The sequence below is a fragment of the Diabrotica undecimpunctata genome, chromosome 5 (genome assembly GCF_040954645.1).
Source record: "Diabrotica undecimpunctata isolate CICGRU chromosome 5, icDiaUnde3, whole genome shotgun sequence".
Lineage (NCBI taxonomy): Eukaryota > Metazoa > Arthropoda > Insecta > Coleoptera > Chrysomelidae > Diabrotica > Diabrotica undecimpunctata.
In genome coordinates, this window is record NC_092807.1 from 99,734,232 (window position 1) to 99,753,228 (window position 18,997).

At 32.6% G+C, this 18,997-nt stretch overlaps 1 protein-coding gene across 5 annotated transcripts in view; it reads right to left on the reverse strand.

Annotated features, from left to right (window-relative positions):
* nemy (cytochrome b561 family member no extended memory) overlaps positions 1-18,997 on the reverse strand; it is a 286,552-nt gene that overhangs the window by 162,222 nt on the left and 105,333 nt on the right. Inside the window, exon 1 of one of the 5 annotated variants that reach the window (XM_072532342.1) lies at positions 10,514-10,704. The exons of the other annotated variants lie outside the window; for them this stretch is intronic. Coding sequence (XP_072388443.1) covers positions 10,514-10,539 — 26 coding nt within the window. The 5' untranslated portion in view covers positions 10,540-10,704. Of the gene's footprint in view, positions 1-10,513; positions 10,705-18,997 lie in introns of those variants that run through there. 5 annotated transcript variants of the gene reach the window in all.

Genomic DNA, 18,997 nt, shown 5'->3' on the forward strand with positions numbered 1-18,997 from the left:
TAATAAAAGGTCGGACATAAGATTAATTATTATTGGCCTTAGTTTTTGCAATGAAAATGCGTCGAATTGCAAGCTCTCTTATATACAGGCGAGTATCATGCAGCAGATTTTCTTTGAATTACAGGGACTATAACACTTTTTAAAGTTTGCTCTAGATATCGACTACGTTTTGTTGTTTGTAAAATATGCTTTGCACCTTTTACACATGATGAGTTGCTACTCATCTAAAACCATAAAGGTGCATAAACCGTGACAATATGAAGGTCAGTTCCTTTAATTCTGATGTTGGATTTTCAGTACTAACATAAAGTCGTAGAATGTTATTTGCCAATGTGAGCCATCGAGAATGAACAGAAATTGCGACACAAATTTGAAACAAATACTTCTGATCGGCACTTAAGTCAATTAAATCTACTTCTGGTAACTCACAGTCAATAATGTTATAGTTTACAACTGGCATATTTTTGCACTGCACTATTTGATTTCCTATAGTTTCTGCAAAAGCTCTTGGAGCATGAGTTTAACTGTCAAGCTTTTGGAAAAGATGCCTTAAAGGCAATTCATTAGCGTGAAGCTGAGAGACAAATCTTTGTAAAGGGCGTCCTCACTTTAACTCTAGTTGAGACATTTTTTCTTTCCGTATTTACTACAGTTCCGTCACAGCCTACTAACACTTCTTTTGGATTATATCTATAACTCTCTAAACAATACTTTGAAAAATGCTTAAAGGACGCAGAAAGGGGTACTGTGTGACCTAAAAATATAGAGCCTAGCTCTTGAACTAATGAAACACGTTCTTCGAGTACGGTTCATCTGAGGGGCTTGCCTTCAATATTTTCGATAACGAAGGTTTTATCTTTCCTTTCATCAAAATATATGGCCTTCAAAGTTTCGGGAGAGTCTTGCATAAAACCTTTTCTTGATTGGTCTCTTGCTCTTATCAGTTTATTTCTGTCTATTACGTTTTTCGTGTTAGCGTTGATAACAATTGCAAGGTGTAGCACAGTTGCTGCATATCTGTCCGATAGTCCATATCGGTCTCATACTTTGGCCAAGGTAGGAAGTTTGGAATAATTTTGTGTACACTGAATTTCTGTATTGATATCGGCATGCGAAGTGAAAGGCAATTCATTATCAATTTCTATATCAGTTTCTAGCTTTCGCTTTCTTAATAAGTTAATACTGCTTTCATGTTAAATGGATTGTTGTAGTTCTCGCTTATATATGTATATATACAAAAGTATACGACCAGGAGGAAGACCATTGTTTTCTGTCCATCCATTCGTCTTCTTTGATGGCTCTATCTCTCATTATGTGCCGTATATTTTCTTCCCAGGCATCTGCAGGCCTTCCCCTTCTTCTTCTTTGTTGTGGTATGTAATTTAAAGCTATCTTTGGCCATCTATCTTCAGTTATTCGCTTCACGTGACCATACCATACTAGTTGTTTCGTTTCAATTGTGTCTACACTGGAATATACAATATTTGTCCTCCTTCTAATATCTTCATTCCTGATATGATCTTTTTGGATACACCACACGCTCTCCTTAGAAAATCCATTTCTACTACTTCTATTCTTTTTATATCTTTTTTCGTGATCTGCCAATCTTCTGTCTCATAAGTCATAATAAGCTCTACCAAGGTTTGATAGATTGTCAATTTCGTTTCCTGTCTAATATCTTTAGACCATAGTAGAGAGTTTATAATGTTTACCGCTTTTTTCCCTACTGCATTCTGTTTTCGATGTCTCTTTTGGCAGCTTTCGATGTGCCTTCTTTAGATATAATAGATCCGAGATATTTATATTCATTGCATGCTTTTGTGTTTCTAATTTCTAACTCTGGATCTTCCTCATCATCACCTATTTTAAGATACTCTGTCTTTGACGTATTCCTACTGAGGCCTCATTTTTCATATTTTTTCTTTAGTTTTCTAAACATTTAGTACATGTCTTCCTCATTATTCGCTACAACTACCTGATCATCCGCGAAAAATAAAGTTGTCAGGCATTTACTACCGCCTATGTCTATTTCCATTCCGGATACTTGTTTCCTCCACTGCTCTAGCGATGATTGAATATATATTTTAAATAAGGTCAGAGCTAGACAACATCCTTGTTTAAGCCTTTTTGTTATTGGAAATGATTCAGATATAAAGTTTCCTTCTTTAACGACACTTCTTGCATTTTTGTATATATTTACGATAGCATTCACATACTCTCTACTGAGACCTACTTTCGTCAATGTTTGAAACAGTTTTTTTAAAGGTACCGTATCGTATGTCTTCCCTAAATCTACAAACAATAGGTGTATAACCTACCCACTGAGCTGATAACAGTTATTCCCCTATAATTAGAGCATTTGCGTTTATCCCCTTCATGAATATTGAGCTGATGTATCCAACATTACAATCATCAGGGATATTTTGTCCTTTTAAGCATTTGTTGAATAGTTGAACCAATATCTCATATAATATGTTTGGTCCATACTTTACCAACTCAATTGGGATGTCTCCAGGTCCTGCTGCTTTACCATTTTTCGATCTTTTGAGGTCATCGCTTAGCTCTCCGGTCGGTATCTCAATTATTTGTGTATATTCGGATATTTCTTCTATTTTGATCTCTTGGAATTTATCTCTATCCTCTATATATAATAGTCTCCCGTTTTATACCGCTTCGCGGCTTTGGGAGTATAGCAGGGTAGTCTGCTATATCTAGGGCCTACGGTATACAAGGAAGGTAACATGGCCAGTGCTACGCTTCAACCGCCTATTATTACCCCTGGTTTTACCCAAGGTACTCATTTTATTCAGGCTAAGTCGACCTGGGGCCTATAGACATTTTTAAAAATAAAAAAATTTATTAAAAATCCTTTGTAAAAGGTATATATTTTTAAAAACCCAAAACGGGCTGTTTTAGACAAAACGACAAAAAAAAAAAAAAAAAACAAAAAAAAATATATACCTTTTACAAAGGATTTTTAATAAATTTTTTTAATATATGGTATACAGCCCCAAATACAGGAACGTAGATTCCTTGTGGATTTTTAAAAATGTCTAGTTGTTCTTGCCGGCGGTAGGATTCGAACTCCGGACCACCGGCATGCGAGGCAAGCATCCTACCGCTTGCGCTACGCAGGCCCTTTATAAACTCTCTCTATCCTCTATCAGTAAACATAATGGTGTTTCCACTGTTTCAGATCTATTAACTGTAAGTTAGATTTTTCCTCTCCCTCCCTCCAGAGAGGCTTTATCACCTTCCACGCTTGCCCAACTCTTGTTCCACCCATATACCTATCCACCTCTGCATATCTTCGATCCCACATCTCATTTTTACTTTTCACTACTTCTCTGTTTACATCTCGATTTAATTTTTTATACATCTTGTAATCTTCCTCCTTTCTCGTTGACATCCATTTCTGATAAGCAGTTTTCTTCTTGTTTACTAACGTTTGCATATTCTCCGACCACCATTCTTGATTTTTTGTTTCGTGTTTGTCTTTATACCCCAAATCTTTACTTGCAACCTCATGAATGCATTTTTTAAGTTGCTGGTATAATTGTTCCGCTGATATATTTTCTCGATCCACATTTTGTAATTTTGTGGCCAGGCGTTATTTGTAAAGAAATTTCGTTGAATCTTCTTTTAAGCTTTCTAGGTTATATTAAGGGGATGTTACTTCTTGTCCCTTTTCTATATTCTGTACTTGAGTGTTATTGTTTTTGCTATAGTTAACTATCACGTTGGCCATAAGTAAACAATGGTCGGATCCATATTCTGATCCATGGTATACCCTTACGTCAGTTGTTTTCAGCTGGGAAGTTTGACGTTGGATTACATAGTCGATTACCGAGCGCAAATTCCTAGTAGATTGTATCCATGTAAATTTGTGGATGTCTCTATGTTGAAAAAATCCATTTATAATTATGAGAGACATTGTTTCACAAAAATCTCATTCGACGCATTCCGTTGCCATTGGATATTTGTTGCCCGTATCTTCCTACGACTCTGTTATTTGTTTCTCTCCCTACTCTACCGTTTAAATCTTCTAGTATAAAGATTTCACAGTTTTCTTTAACTTCAGAGAGTATTTCAATCATCTTGTAGAAATCGACAATTACGATGTTGTACCCATTCTTTTTCATTTCCAGTATTAGCAGTTGTTCATTTATTTTTTTCGAATGGCAATAGAGACTCCTCTCTTATCCCTGTTATTGTTCTTTCTAATTCTGCTTGTTTGGTTCTAAGTCCTTGTACATTACGTTGGTTTTTTCCCTGAGTTTGGAGATTTTAAATAATTATACCTTGTCCATAAATAACACTGTAAAACATCAGCTTTCGAAGGTACGTTACCTTTAAAATCCACAGGGACACTAGTTCACGGATACTCAATGTATTTCCTAGTATAACGTATCTTTGAAGAACTCATATTTTATGACATACTCGCCGAAAACCACAAAACTGTTCAATTTTCATGACTAACTGCAAACTAGTGTAAGTGCGCATCATCCCCGCAAATGAGACTAGACTAAACAAACCAGGACCGCTAGGACCAGACTTCTATTAATAATACCAACATTTTTTTTTTCGTTTTTCAAAAGTCTGTAGAAGGCAAAGGATGTAATTTTATCCAAAAGTTGTATTAATACTTTCTTATAACCGTTAGTAAAGGTAACTTTTGGTGGGTATTCCAATTCAATTTGTCAATATTTTTTTTAAATTTTGTGATTATTATTCCATTTTTTTTAGTTTTTCAAAGGCCTGTAGAGGACAGAGGATACTAGAATCTTAATTCTAACTAACTATCTAAGAATTTTCCATTAGTCCTTTAAAGTTTTCCGTAGATAGCACCACAAAATGTTCCTTTATTTTAGCACCTCCAGATTTATGTGAAGGTAGTTATTCCGAAAAAATCACGGTGCACCTACTTGTTTTGGAATACTTTTGTATGTTATGTTATTATGTATTACTTCTAGCTTCACAAACCCATAGTTGTATTCTATAAATCCAAACTGACTTTAGAATTTGTTTATAAATTTTGTTTATTAATTAAAAGTTTACTATATATTGACAACTTTGATTTCTTCCAAACAACCAATAGAATTTTCTAAATTTGATGGATTCTTTCCATTTCCATCGAAAGTCAAAGGTCATATCCAGACATTTTTCGAAGTTCAATTAATATTCTAATTTATGTTTTTATTTAATTTGTTTATCTTCCATCTATTTTTCACTGGTTTATTTTATTGCAACCTTCTAAAAGTTTTGATGAAGTTTCACCGACGGCAGACAGCTGGATAGAACGGCGGTCTCTAGACGCAGTCACCCAAACAAAACCCTTTAAATTTTAGTGTATAAGAATACTTAAAAAACTAATTTATACAACCTTTTATAAGGCTGTCTTTCACCTGACTCTTATACTTATAATAATTTCAAACAAAAACGGAATAAAAATGGCTTATAATGAATACCTTGACTTTCTAAAACCGTATAAGCTGGTAAAATGTTTATAAAAATAGAAGAAATTCTGTTAAAAATATCGATAGCTCCTACACTTCTATAGTTGATTATAAAGCTAAATTGGAGAGTTGATGTAATGTAAGACAAGTGCTCGTTAAATAAACATAAAAGGTTATATAAAAATTGGAAGCTCCAAGAAACAGTTTTCCGAAGCGGAAAATTGAAAATAATTGCGCATCCCAAAGACCTCTCAAACATAGATAAACACAGTTAGTTCCTCACCTTTGTAAAAATACATTTACCTTTGTAAAAATATTATCGAGTTATCTTTAATATACATATTTATTTTTGCAAATTTACATTTTTTAACAAACATGTTCTTTATGTTAATTCTTGTATATATGCATTACTCGTATTGGATATAATTATTAACGCTTGGTTAATCGTACTCTAAAAAGTAAAAAAAAATTGTCATAATAAAGAAAAAATGTTAACGTTAAAAACATACAGAGGATATTTTTATTTAATAGCTGCAACAAGATCGAGGTAAAATGTACTAAACATTGGCTACCTCAGTAACAGACGTTATGTTTTCTTTCCACTTCTCTGTCCCTTAACCTTCGTGAGGATGTGCTACCTCAGGAGTAGGGTAATCGGTGGTGTTCTTTATTTGGTCTAACCATCAAAGTTGCGATCTTCTTGTAGTTCTTTTTCCATCTTGATGATGTTTGTGGTAAGCCTAGTGCTAATGTCGAGTTCTGTTAATATGTTAATATTGAGATATTTGTGCAGTGTGCTTTCCCTGTACAGGGTATGATAGCATTATATGATAGACCCACATTTTAAAGGCCATTTTACGTTGTGAGTCAGACTTTTTAATAATCTAAGCTGTCCGGCTGATTATCACAATAACATGAATACGGTTTTAGAAATGATAGTTTTGAATAATGCCCCATTAAGTTCCTAGAGAGTACATAAAATAAAAAAATTGTTGCCGAATGAAAATATTTCATTTCCTCATTATTCTTTCAAGCCGGAATTACTACAGTTATACAAAAAAAAATGAAAAACCAAAAATATTTATAGTAGACGTGACTGCCCCCATGGACGTTCTTTATTTATACGTCCATGACTGCCCCTTACTGTTGTGAATTCAATCTCATTGCATTTTGGAAACAAGACAAGAAGCATTGAATATACAGACGAAAGTATTTATGAGTATGGATTTAATTTTTGATTACATTGTACATAAGGTAAAAATTTTCTTAGTATAGAATAGAATAGAAATATGTTTTATTGTCACTGAAAATTGTACAATTTTATGGACAAAGCTTGCAAAAAGTAAAAAAAAAATAACAATAACAATTAAAATTTACTAAAATTACATAAACCGTCAACATCGCAGAATAAAAGATAAAATATACAATCCATTGCAAAATTTAACTAAATTGCAAATTGCCTAATAAAGCCTTACGAATCTATATATATATATATATATATATATATATATATATATATATATATATATATATATATATAACACTTTAGTTGCTTGTACCTAAACGTACTGTAATTTCTTAGTTATTCGTTAAGAAACTCTTCCACTGAATAATATGGTCTATCAGATAGATAGGCTTTTGCCAATTTACGGAACTTAGGAAAGAAGTTGTAGATTTAAGTTGCAAAGGGAGATGGTGATGATAATTTTGCCGAATATAATATAGAGTTCTTTACTAACTCAGTGGACGGAATCGGTAAATACAAATCAAAGCTTGACTTTTTGGTGGAGTAGTCTGATTAGGTCTTGCTTGAAAAGCATGTAGGTGTTTACGAATCAAGCAAACAGTTTCTAGAATATATAAAGAGGGAAGAATTAAAATAAAAGGCAATAGGTCTATAGCTGCAGACATTAGATTTTTCACCACCCTTATGAAGAGGAATAATAATGGCTGTTTTTAGGCACTCTGGAAATATACCTTTTTCAAAGGAATCGTTAATTAGTGAGACCAGGACTTCCAACGCATTTTTTGGGAGATTTAAGAAAATTTTTATGGATAGTCCGTCAGTACTACAGGAAGATTTGCTTTTGATACTACTGATTGTTTGTATCAGTTCAGATTTATCAACAGGTCTTATAAAGAATGAATTCAAGACCTTTTTTGAATTGGGAAGATAGAAAATAGGATCTTGTGTGTGCCATTACCGAAGTATTCATTTAGATTTTCAGAGTTTGGAAGAGAAAATGTTTGAGCTGTGTGAGTTTTATTTCGAAGATAGTTTATTCATATCATGTTATTCACAATTATCAATTGTTGTTTGATATGCGTTACGTGGTAATATTTATGAGAGGTTTTTAGGTTTTACAGACATGAGTAAAAGCCATAAGGCAGAATATATTTTTGACGTTTTAAAGGACAGATTAAAATTTTTTGATATCAAAAATAAATTGGTAGGACAAACTTATGACGGTGCTGCCGTGATGTCTGGTGAATAGAATGGTCTCCAGGCGAAAGTTAAAATTATTGTACCGCAAGCTTTACTTACTCACTGTCATGCGCATAGAATGAATTTAGTTTTGCAGGATACATTTAAAAAAATTAAAGAATGTCGTCTTTTTTTGCCAGTTTAAGCGGATTTGCTTCATTTTTCACAAGCTCACAAACAAGCAACAGTTTATTTCGAAAAAAATGCCAACAGTTTGTCAGACGCGATGGAATTTTAAATCTGGGTTAGTTTTCAGTAGTAATATCCCTAGGACATTGATAACAGACGAGATAATTTCATGACAATCGAAAGCTCGTTCCTTGGTAACAGCACGAAGCCGAAGGGAGTGCTGTTACCAAGCAACTAGCTTGAGAAATTTGTCATGAAATTATGAGGCATTCATCAATGTCCGAGAGATATTCGGCGGATAATCTTTCGAAAAAAAAAATCATAACTATTTAGGTATGTATATTATTATGTAGGTTGTATTTCTGGGAATTTTTTCTTTGATTAGCGCATTTATACTTTGAACATTCTCATTGCCGAAACGTGACATTTTGAAATTTATTTGGATGAAGTTGTCAAACTCGATCGTGTTGTCATAGGGATTGAAAATTGCACTGCATGCAATTATCAGTTTAATGTTGACATGATTGGGTGAAATTGTTCCATATGACACAAAATGACGAAATTTGAATGGTTGTTAGAACAGTCGAAAAATTATCACTGTAGCAGATTTTAGTGAACAGTTTTTGGAAGTTTTTGATTTTATTATTGAATGCGACGATTTTGAAAGTGATGATATCTCGATCCGTGAAGCAATCGGTTTGAAAACTTTATTAAATGATTACTCTTTTAACATACTTTTGTTAAAGATTTGCAAATTTTTGACCTCTTTGACGATTCAAAATTTAAAAGTAACGCCAAAGAATTTCCAAGATATATCTATCATTCTTTAATAAAATAAAATTAGAAAATGAATTAAAAGTTTTATATGCTGATCCAAACATGTTCGGAAGGTGGGATAAGTTATAGGATATGTATAATTTTATATACTGCAATTCATTACAACAAACTGTTACCGAAATTAATAAATTACTGTCATTAATTCTCTTATTAGCACCAACTTCTGCTTCAAATGAACGAAATTTCTCTTGTCTCAAAAGAATCAAAACGTATTGTCGAAACACCATGAAGAGAGAATGTCAAGCTTGTCTCAAATGTGAATAGAAAAAAAAAACTTTTAAAATCTCTCCAAAACTGTAATAAATTTTACGATGACGTTATAACCGATTTTGCTACTTCCAAACAACGTAGATTGGAGTTAATTTATAAACATGTTTAGGTTCTAACTTTATTGGAAAAGACAAAAAAAAACAAAAGATCTGTGAAGATTGAAGTTTTTTTAGTAGACGGTATACCTATCTGAGGAGACAAAAAAAGCAGACCTTGACTCTAAAGCCACGAGCCGCCACTGGTAACTAGTAATATTTAAGTATTGACATAACTTAGCTGTATTCATAACGTACTTTTGTGTAATGGGGGTTTCTCTTAAAAAAAAACAAAAAAAATCGTGAGAGCAATTAAAAAAATAATCTTAAATACTATGCTTTATCTGTTTTAAGTAATACATACTCCGCAAACATAGCAAAAGCTATTGCTGGACACCGTGCATCTACGATTTCCGTTCATTCTTTGTGTAGACTTTCAAAAGAAAAAATGTAAAAACTGAACACAAGAACAATAAACGAAGTATATGCCTGTCACACAAACACGAGATGACAACAGTGAGAAAAGTTACAAAGCCAATGGAAAGTTGAATGAAAATTTGCAAGCTACCATTAAAAAAAGAGACGACAGATAAAATAAATAGATATCTGCGACCCTGTGAATACAAGACAGGAAAAGAAATGCCAAAAAGGAGATGGAGGGACTATATTATTAAGTAAGCTGGAGAAAGGTGAATGCTAATCGCACTGGATATAGACCAGCTGAAAAGGCAAGGGAAACCTTTGACAAAAAAATGGATATAATGAAAAATATATTACAGAAACCTCCACTTAATAAACATACAAAGGATTGTAATCCCAACAGAATAAAGAAATAAAGTTTATATACGTATATTTCTGAATTAAATACTTGATTTTCTTTTCGTATCATTTCAAAGTATGTCGTGTTGGATAAAAAATTATGTGTACCTAACTAAAACATTGCTCTCTCTTTGACAATTTATTTTTTCCGCTTTCTTTATAACACTTTTGACAGCGCAGTACCTAGTTTGCAAAATGATATATGAAGGCTATACATAAAACATTGCTAAACATTTTATATGACATCCCTAGCATAAGTAACTTTGTAGATCTATCTTATCATCAAAACAATAGAAGAAATATAAAAATTAACAAGGAGTAGGATTCTTTAAATTAAAAAAAAAATTCAATGAGAACAACCCTATCAGTATTCTCATTTATTTATATGTTTTCTTCTTTCTTTTGTTTAGTCGAAACTTCAGATGATTTAACTTTTCACAATATAAAACATTTAAAGTGTTTTGCTTTATAAAATAACTTACGTTGAATGCATCTTATTCTTGGCCATGGTTGTAGAATAAAGTATCCAAATAAAATTCGAAGAAGAAACAAAAGAGACGAAACGTCGTAAACTCGAAACTACACTTCACTCGATAAATCGGAAAAGTAACAGGTTGTTGTAGTCCGCTCAGTATAACTAAAAACTGACGCGGCTTCAGAAGCGGTCACCAATGAGACTAAATGAGTTAAATTCACTTAACGCTCAACCACGAAAATGGACAGCGGGCGGCGTTGCCGCGTCGGCGAGTGGTTTCTTTAGAGCTACAACTTTTAGAAAGTGTACTAAATATGTAATATTTGCTTAGAAGCACGAATATTATTATAAGACAATTAAATTACGACAAATAAAAATATTTTTCAGTATTCATGGGTCTTAGCTTGTTATATGTTCTGCCATTTCGATCTGTTGTTTTATTTTTCCAATTGGTAATCTTTATAGTTTTCAGATCCTGTTCCACTTGTTCCATATCATCTAAGTTTGCAAACGTTCAATCCTTATTATTGTTATGATGTCAGGTTATTTGTATACTGTGTATAATTCCAAATGTCAGCAAGAGCTTTGCTACGGCTTGGATGAATTGAGACTTCGAACATATAAAAATAAACGGCGAAAGGAACACAATTCGTCAAACTTTCCGTGTATGAATTGCTATCAATAGACTGTTATAAACGTTATTTCTGTATGCCCTATGTCTTCAGACAGTCGGAAAGATATCGAAGTTTGACGAATTGTGTTCGTTTATCCGTTTATTTTTATATATTCGACGTCTCAATTCATATATATATATATATATATATATATATATATATATATATATATATATATATATATATATATATATATATATATATATGCCTCACGATTTTTCGTTAAATGAAGCTAGTACTTTCTCGCTTTTTGACAATGTCCACGTCTTAAGGTACGTTTTTACTGGAGCGAAAATTATAAATGATGTTTGAGTGATAATTTAAATATCTCTTGGTGCTTTGATTTTCTGTAGACTTTGGTCACATTTCATGCGTCCTCTTTTGTGATTAACGTATCAAGAAATGGTAGTGAGTTTTTGCTTTCTTTCTCCATGGTGAATTCGAACTAAGTATTAAATATAAGTTTTGAATTAAAATTTTGAAACTAAGTTATTTTACTCGATTATACTTATAATTTCTGTTGGCAATCATCAGTAATAATAATTTTAGCAAGTTCACTTGACTTACAATTTTATTCGGCACATTAGTAAAATATATAAAAAGCACGTGACACCTTATCTGGTCTTTGTATTTTTTAAATTAGTTATTTGAGTACTGATTTAGACATATGACTTTTTTTAGACTTTCTTATCATATGTATATATGTGTGTGTGTATGTTTGGAGAGTTGGCTTGGAAGCTAGTCCTTTCCTTTAGCCACATAATTGTAATATAAGATATATAATATCTTATATTACATAATAGGTTTTTAAATAATATAACCAACTATATATAGGGTGAATTGTGTAACATGGTTAGGTCAACAGAATAATATGCCCCTTTTAGGTCTAAAATCTAACAAGAAAGATAGTTGTTTTTGTAAAAATACTATAATGCTTTATAGGCCATTCTAACCGAGTTTTAATAAGTCTTTTAAATGTCTTGCTTATATAAGACATTAATGATATCGTCTGTAAGACTCCTCTGAAGAGGAGAGTGTTTTATCTTTATTAGGTTTAAGAATTAAACAGATAACTATTTCTTTCATATGATCAACATATCTTCCATTGAAAATATAATCGTTGAAAATTGTTAATAGACTTTGTTTAGCTATAAAAGGTAATTCATATATAATGTTAGAATTAATTTTATCGCGCCCCGGAACCTAGGAATTGGAAGACTTGAGAACAGCCCCAAATGCTTTAATATCAAAACTTTCCTAAAAAATATTGTATGTACAAGTTTTACTGTTATCCTGAATAGAAAAGTCAACATGTGGCGAAGCAAATTTGTCGAGCAACTGTTCTATTAGTTCATTTGATAGAGGATATCGTATTGAATGATAATTTTTATTCGCTAGTTTATTAACAAAATTCCACATTTTACTGATAGGAGTATTTTTGTTTAAAGTTTTCACAAAGTTAATCCACGAATTTTTTTGTTGTAAACAGAAGAAGTTTACTTTTGGCTTAAATCTGTTTGTATTTAATATAGTTTTCAAAATTTGATACTTCTACGTAACTTTTGTATGTAAGTTTTCGTGAACTGATTCATCTTTTTGCATTCATAATCCCATCAGACTGGAATTCGAGATTTTGGCTAAAAAGAATTTTAGATATTAATAAAACATGAGGCAGCATCATCAATTGTCGTTAAAAGAAAGTCAAAACGTTCCGCTGAGGTTATATTATCGGTTATATTTTTAGACAATGATTTTTCTATATCATATTTAAAGATATTCCAGTTTGCTGAAGACTCTTTCCATTTAGGGCAAGGAATTATTGTACGTGGGTAATACTTCAAGTCAACAGTGATTACTATAGTTAAGTAAGTTGAACTCAGGATATCGGGAACAGGATCACATGTAATGTATCCATTTAGATTAATAGAAGTTCATTATTAAGTCTTATTACTTTGTCCATAGTAAACATAAAAGTTTTTCCCAATCTCTACAAGTAGCTGTTACTTCGGGTGATTTTTAAATGCAAACAATTACCAATTTGATTTGTTCTATAGAAACTGCACACGTTTCAATACCTTTATTAAAGTTTTTAGTTACTTTAATTTCAGTAAGACAAAGGTTATTTGTATTAAGATGGCTATACTACAGTAACCATCACGTCTCTCGCTTCAGTAACCTGTTAAAGCAACATTTTTATTTTGAGAAAGCCATGGTCATTAAGTAAAATGACATCAACAACATTGTTCTTAAGATAATTAAGTAAACTAGGTTTTTGTTTATTTATAGATTGACAGTTCCACTGAAGTACGTTAAATGTCCTGTTGTTCTCCATCACTTTCAATATCTGTTAGGTTGATCAACATTTTTTTAATTTCTTCCTTTATATTTTTTTGTAAGTTAGGTAAAAATATTTTACGGTTATTTCATTACGTATGTTACATTATATTTTTCTTTATCAGCCATAAACTCGTCCCGTTATGGATTAGGGATTTTTTGTAATTTTTTTGGAATTTAAATCTCTAAACATTGGTAGAAGAGGTGTAAACAATGCAGGAAATCTGACTCTTAGGAATTTAAAATACGATGCCCAAACACTTTTAAGACATATCCGTATCTCCAATTTAGCAGAACTATTACAGGGACATTGGTATTGTGGGAAATATGAGCATGGACAGTACTGAAAAAGATTTGACAGAAAATTTGGATGATTTCAGGGACGTTAAGCAGGAAAACCAAAGTTCCTTAAATAGAGGACAAACCGTTTTTCTAAGAAAAATTTTGTGTTATTTTTTTGGAGTTTTTGGTTATATATGATTCGTTTAGTATGTTAATATATCGATTTTACAATTTTTTTTTTATTTTTATGTAATGATGTTGCAAGCCACAATTTTTATGGGTATGTGTTGTTTTTTTTTGTGGAAAAAATTAGTTTTAATTTAAATTTTTTAAACATTCTAAGAAAAGAAAAAATATATTTCTTAATAGTGCGATTGATATTATTTTTAATACATATTTGCTATTTCAGGAGTTGATTGAAACCTTTAAAGTTGTTTTTTCTCAAAAACTTACGTTTGTGGTATGCATCATTCTAATCTCTTCATATATTGAATTGGTGCTAAACTTGACAACAGCGCGAGTCAGCTTAAGTTATCTTTCATGGGAGAGTTTAATGATTGTGAAACGTGAATACATAATCTTTGGTATTGGTATACATAACCTGCGGCCCTTAAGACAGGTACTTCAGGATTGGGCTGGTACGTTATACGCATTCAAAGAACCAATTGTTGCATTAAAAAAATGAGGAGGCAACATGGGCAATTAAAAAGTAGTTACGATTTTTCATTTTTCTAGTTCTTTAAGGCGCTGATCGCAAATGGAAAATAGCAGTAAAAAAATCAAAACATTAATAGTAAACGAGGAAAGAGATAGATAGGAAATACTCGTATCGGAAAATAGATAGTTAGATGCTGAGGTGAATAGTATAATACTATATAACTAGGTATAGTTCCAATAATAGGTAAATTTTTAAAAATCTTAATTAAAGACCGTATAACAAATTATTTGGATAGTAAATCAAATATATCTAGGATACAGTATAATTTTAGGAAAAACTATTAAACAAATAAAACTTTACTGCAAGTAATTGAACTGTGAAAGTGTTGATATAGGACAACCTACAATCGAATTAATGTGTGACCTGGCTAACAAAGGCTTTTGATTGAGTGAATATTCAAATACTATTGATAAAATTGGAGTAGGTACCTACTGTGAAATAAGGGGTGCTCTATATGATTTCTTAATATCATATCTTTCAGTAAGAACACACTTTTTTTCATTGAATGTTCAAGAATTTAATACATTAATAGTTTTATGAGGAGTAGGGGAGTGGTAGGAACACTGAGACGAAAAAATTTCAATGCCAATAACTTTTTTATTAAATGCTACTTTAAACTTATATTGTACAATGATATTTGGTATATAAATAAGAACTGAAAAATCATGTCGTTTTCTCATAAAAATTAATGTTAAAACCTCAAAAATATAAAAATTAAAAATTAGTAAATGTCTCACTGTTCCTTTCAATGTGGGAACACTGAGACGTAACAATTAACATTATTTGACGTTAAGACTATCAAAGTTTAATTCAAATTTTAAAAGCGAACTTTGGCGCTTGGTTAACCCTTGCATTAAAGGGGGCGGCAAAATCATTTTAATGTCTCTTTTTAATACATGTGAGACATCTGGGACAACTGGAAAGAAGAACCTATTTTCACATTTAGCGCTGTTTCGCAAAAACGATATTTTAAAATCATTTTCTTTTATTTGAGACAAGACTTTGCCTATATAATATGTCTTTTGCTTAGAGTTGAATTCAACGAGCACATAATTCCCATCATTTGGACAGCGATCAAGATCTTCGAAAATAATTGGTTCTGGATCTTCACCAATAAAATCCTCCCCTCCGCTGAAATCTTGTAGTTCCATCTCATTTTCGTCTTGCTCGTCAGAATCACTATCTAATACGCGCCGTGCTACTTTTTTCTGTTTTGGTGTTTTTTCTTTAGATTTAATCAGCTCCATTTTTTCCGGGGTATCCGTAGCTATCATCGTCCTTCCTTTGCGTCTTTTGTTGCCCTCTACAGATTTTCTTGTCGGAGCTTTAGGATAACCCTTAAAAACTGTTGGACTAACAAAGGTTTTAGTAGTAGTAGCAGTATGACTTGGACCTGGATTTTCTACATCTGGAGATTCACTTATCTTTTCAGTAGCAGCTTCAACTGCAACAAGCGGCCTATCTGTCACAAAACTTGACAAAAAATCTTCTTCAGCGAAGACATGCATACTGCAGCATTGTAGAAAGTCTGAAATGGCTTAAGTAAACCTACGTCCAACGGCTGTAATCTGTTCGTGCAGTGTGGCGGTATAGTCAGGATTGTAACGCCATTATTTTTACATAAATCGATTGCCTCAATCGATAAATGACTTTGATGATTATCCATTAGCAATAAAGAAGGGTTTTCTCTAGTACTACCAGTGTGCTTAATAAAATGCCTAACAACTTGCACAAAGCACTCTGTATTCATCCAACCTGTTTTTGAAGCTAGTCCTAAAGTTCCAGGAGGCGACCCATTTATCATAAAATCTTTAAAGTGTACTCTTGGGAATACCAGAGCAGGAGGAATAGCTACTCCAGATGCTCCAACAATACAGCATGTTGTAACGAGTGTTCCACGTTCGCCACTTGTGGCTTTACTAACCTGTCGTATACCTCTTTCTGCAAACACTTTTTGGGACTTTTGAACGGTAACGGTTCCTGTCTCATCTAAATTAAAGATGCGACCACCATCTCCAAACACAGGGAAACGCTGTAAAACGGTTTCAAGTTTACTGAAAAACATTTCAACATTAAATTTATTGAAACCGGTTGCCCTTGCAAGACTACAACCTTCTGGGGTCCGGAGGGATAAATTATTGGAATGACGTTTCTGAAATCCTTTTATCCAGGCAAGTGAAGCGATTTTTGAAGTATGCCAGTTTGCTGGAACCACTATGTTATTGTAGACTGCGGCTTCATATGACAGTTTTCGGGTATCTTCTCTTGATAGGCCATAAAACATTTTAGAACATTTAATTATATATTCGCACAAGTCGTTCTCCTGTTCGATAGTAAAAATTTGTTTTACTTTGTAATTAGGACATAAACGGACGTTCTCATCTTGTTGATATTTTTTAACATATCTGTGGACTGTTTGGAAAGATACTCCTTTTATTCGTGCTGCTTGCCGTATAGAAGTGCCACCTTGTACTAATTCAACAGCCTGTCTCATCATATCTTCAGAGAATCTTCCTATTTTCCGATCTGTTTTATTTTTTCTTGGCATCTTCGTTCTGTAAGAGAAATTATTTTGCAAATGACCTGGCTTATACAACTATAACGGAACAGTGAGACAGTAAAGGAACAGTGAGATGCGTCTCACTGTTCCATCTGCTGTGTTGTCTCACTGTTCCTTAAAAAATCGTTAATAAAAATATATGAAAAAAACTAATAAAATATGTACAAAAATCATTTGTTTTAATTTAATTGTTTCGTAAAATGGTTTACTTTGTAGTTAGAATAACCTACCTTGTCTAAGAAACTTCAATTTTCGTGAAAACAGCGGCCACGTGGATACGGTATATTTACTACGATGCACTCACTTCAAATGACCAGCGATAACTAAAACATTTCTTGTTGAATCTTAATGGTTTTTCGTTTGCTTCACTTTAAGGTGGTAATAGGCATGTTCGTTTAGTTCTACCTTATAATACCGAACGTGGTAAGCTCTACCGCGTTTGTCTCAGTGTTCCGACCGTCTCACTGTACCTACCTCTCCCCTACCACAAGGATCAGTTTTAGAACCTCTGCTATTCTTGATATTTACAAATGATTTACGACATTCGTCAGATAACACCAACTGTGTCCTTTTTGCAGATGCCACAACCTTCTTGTGTACAGGTAAATCGGACCGCAGTTTAATCCTGGTTTAATTCTAACAAACTACTTTACTTGTAAACACTTTAGCAAGCAACTTGTCTTCCCAAACTCTTCTTCGCCAACACAAACTGCTTTCGCTGATTGACGTCTGTTCTTGCCGACTCTTTCCCTGGCAAGGGAGCCCACACCTTGAAGAGGCGCCCCGCCTAAACGAGGTATAAACAACGTTACAAAAAAACCATGAGCAAAGCCTACTTAGTCATGTGAGTATGAGTGTTTACATATGAGAGAGGTGTCATGTGAATATTATATGACGCAGAATTAATAGGAAAATTTAATAAGGTAAAGAAATCAGTGTCAGATTATTATTAGAGATGACGAGAAGTGTTTTATTCTTAAAAAAAAAAACAAAGTAAAAAATAAATCAAAAAATTTCATGCTTTCGATTAAAATAGTATAAAAAATACTCACAAGGGAATACGGCTCTGTACACCAACTGAAGACATTAGAAAATAAAGCAGATGGAAATTTATATAAAAGAAATAGAACGAGATAAATATATACTGGATAGAGATATATGGAAGATATGCTGGTGAAGACAAAGGGTGTCAAGCAAAGGCATTTTGATTATTGGTATATAGGGGTCAGACATTCTTTTAATAATAGTGACTTTGTTATTGTTATTGGGATAGTAAATTTGATCAAGATCAGTGTCGTACATTAAAATAATGGTACGGGAAGTGTTTTAAATACAAAATAAATTAAATATTATTTTATATGTGATTAAACCACCATTGATTTTAATGAAAATCAAATTTTACATTTATTTAGGCGTTTTAATTTCTTTCCAATTCAGTTGTTGTCTTTGTATATGTTTTCCACTCTCTTAATAAATGACACTTCTGTCTTTTAACAAATGTATTATACCGTTTATTATAGGCTTACATGGAATACTCTCATACTGAAAACCACACAGAAAGCTACTTTGTCCTTGGCACATGCAGAAGGATGTGTGGTGAAAATTAGGGGTTCCGCCCCAAAATGACACTTTGGTTATGCACAAGGGTTATGAGGCCAATGATAACCTATGGGTCTGTGACGTGTTGGATAAAGACGCAGCAATAAGGCTGCGTCTAATACTTTTCAAATGTTCAATAATTTTCATACTTCATACTTTCAAACATTCAATTTCTTAAATATACTTAAACACAATTCGACGCTCACTCGGAGATAAAAACTTATATTTAGGTGTTCTATCGTTTTCTTGTACGTTATCCATTGTCACTATTAAAAACCGGCGATCGTTAATACTAATAGCGAGATTTTTCGGAGCTCTCTGAAT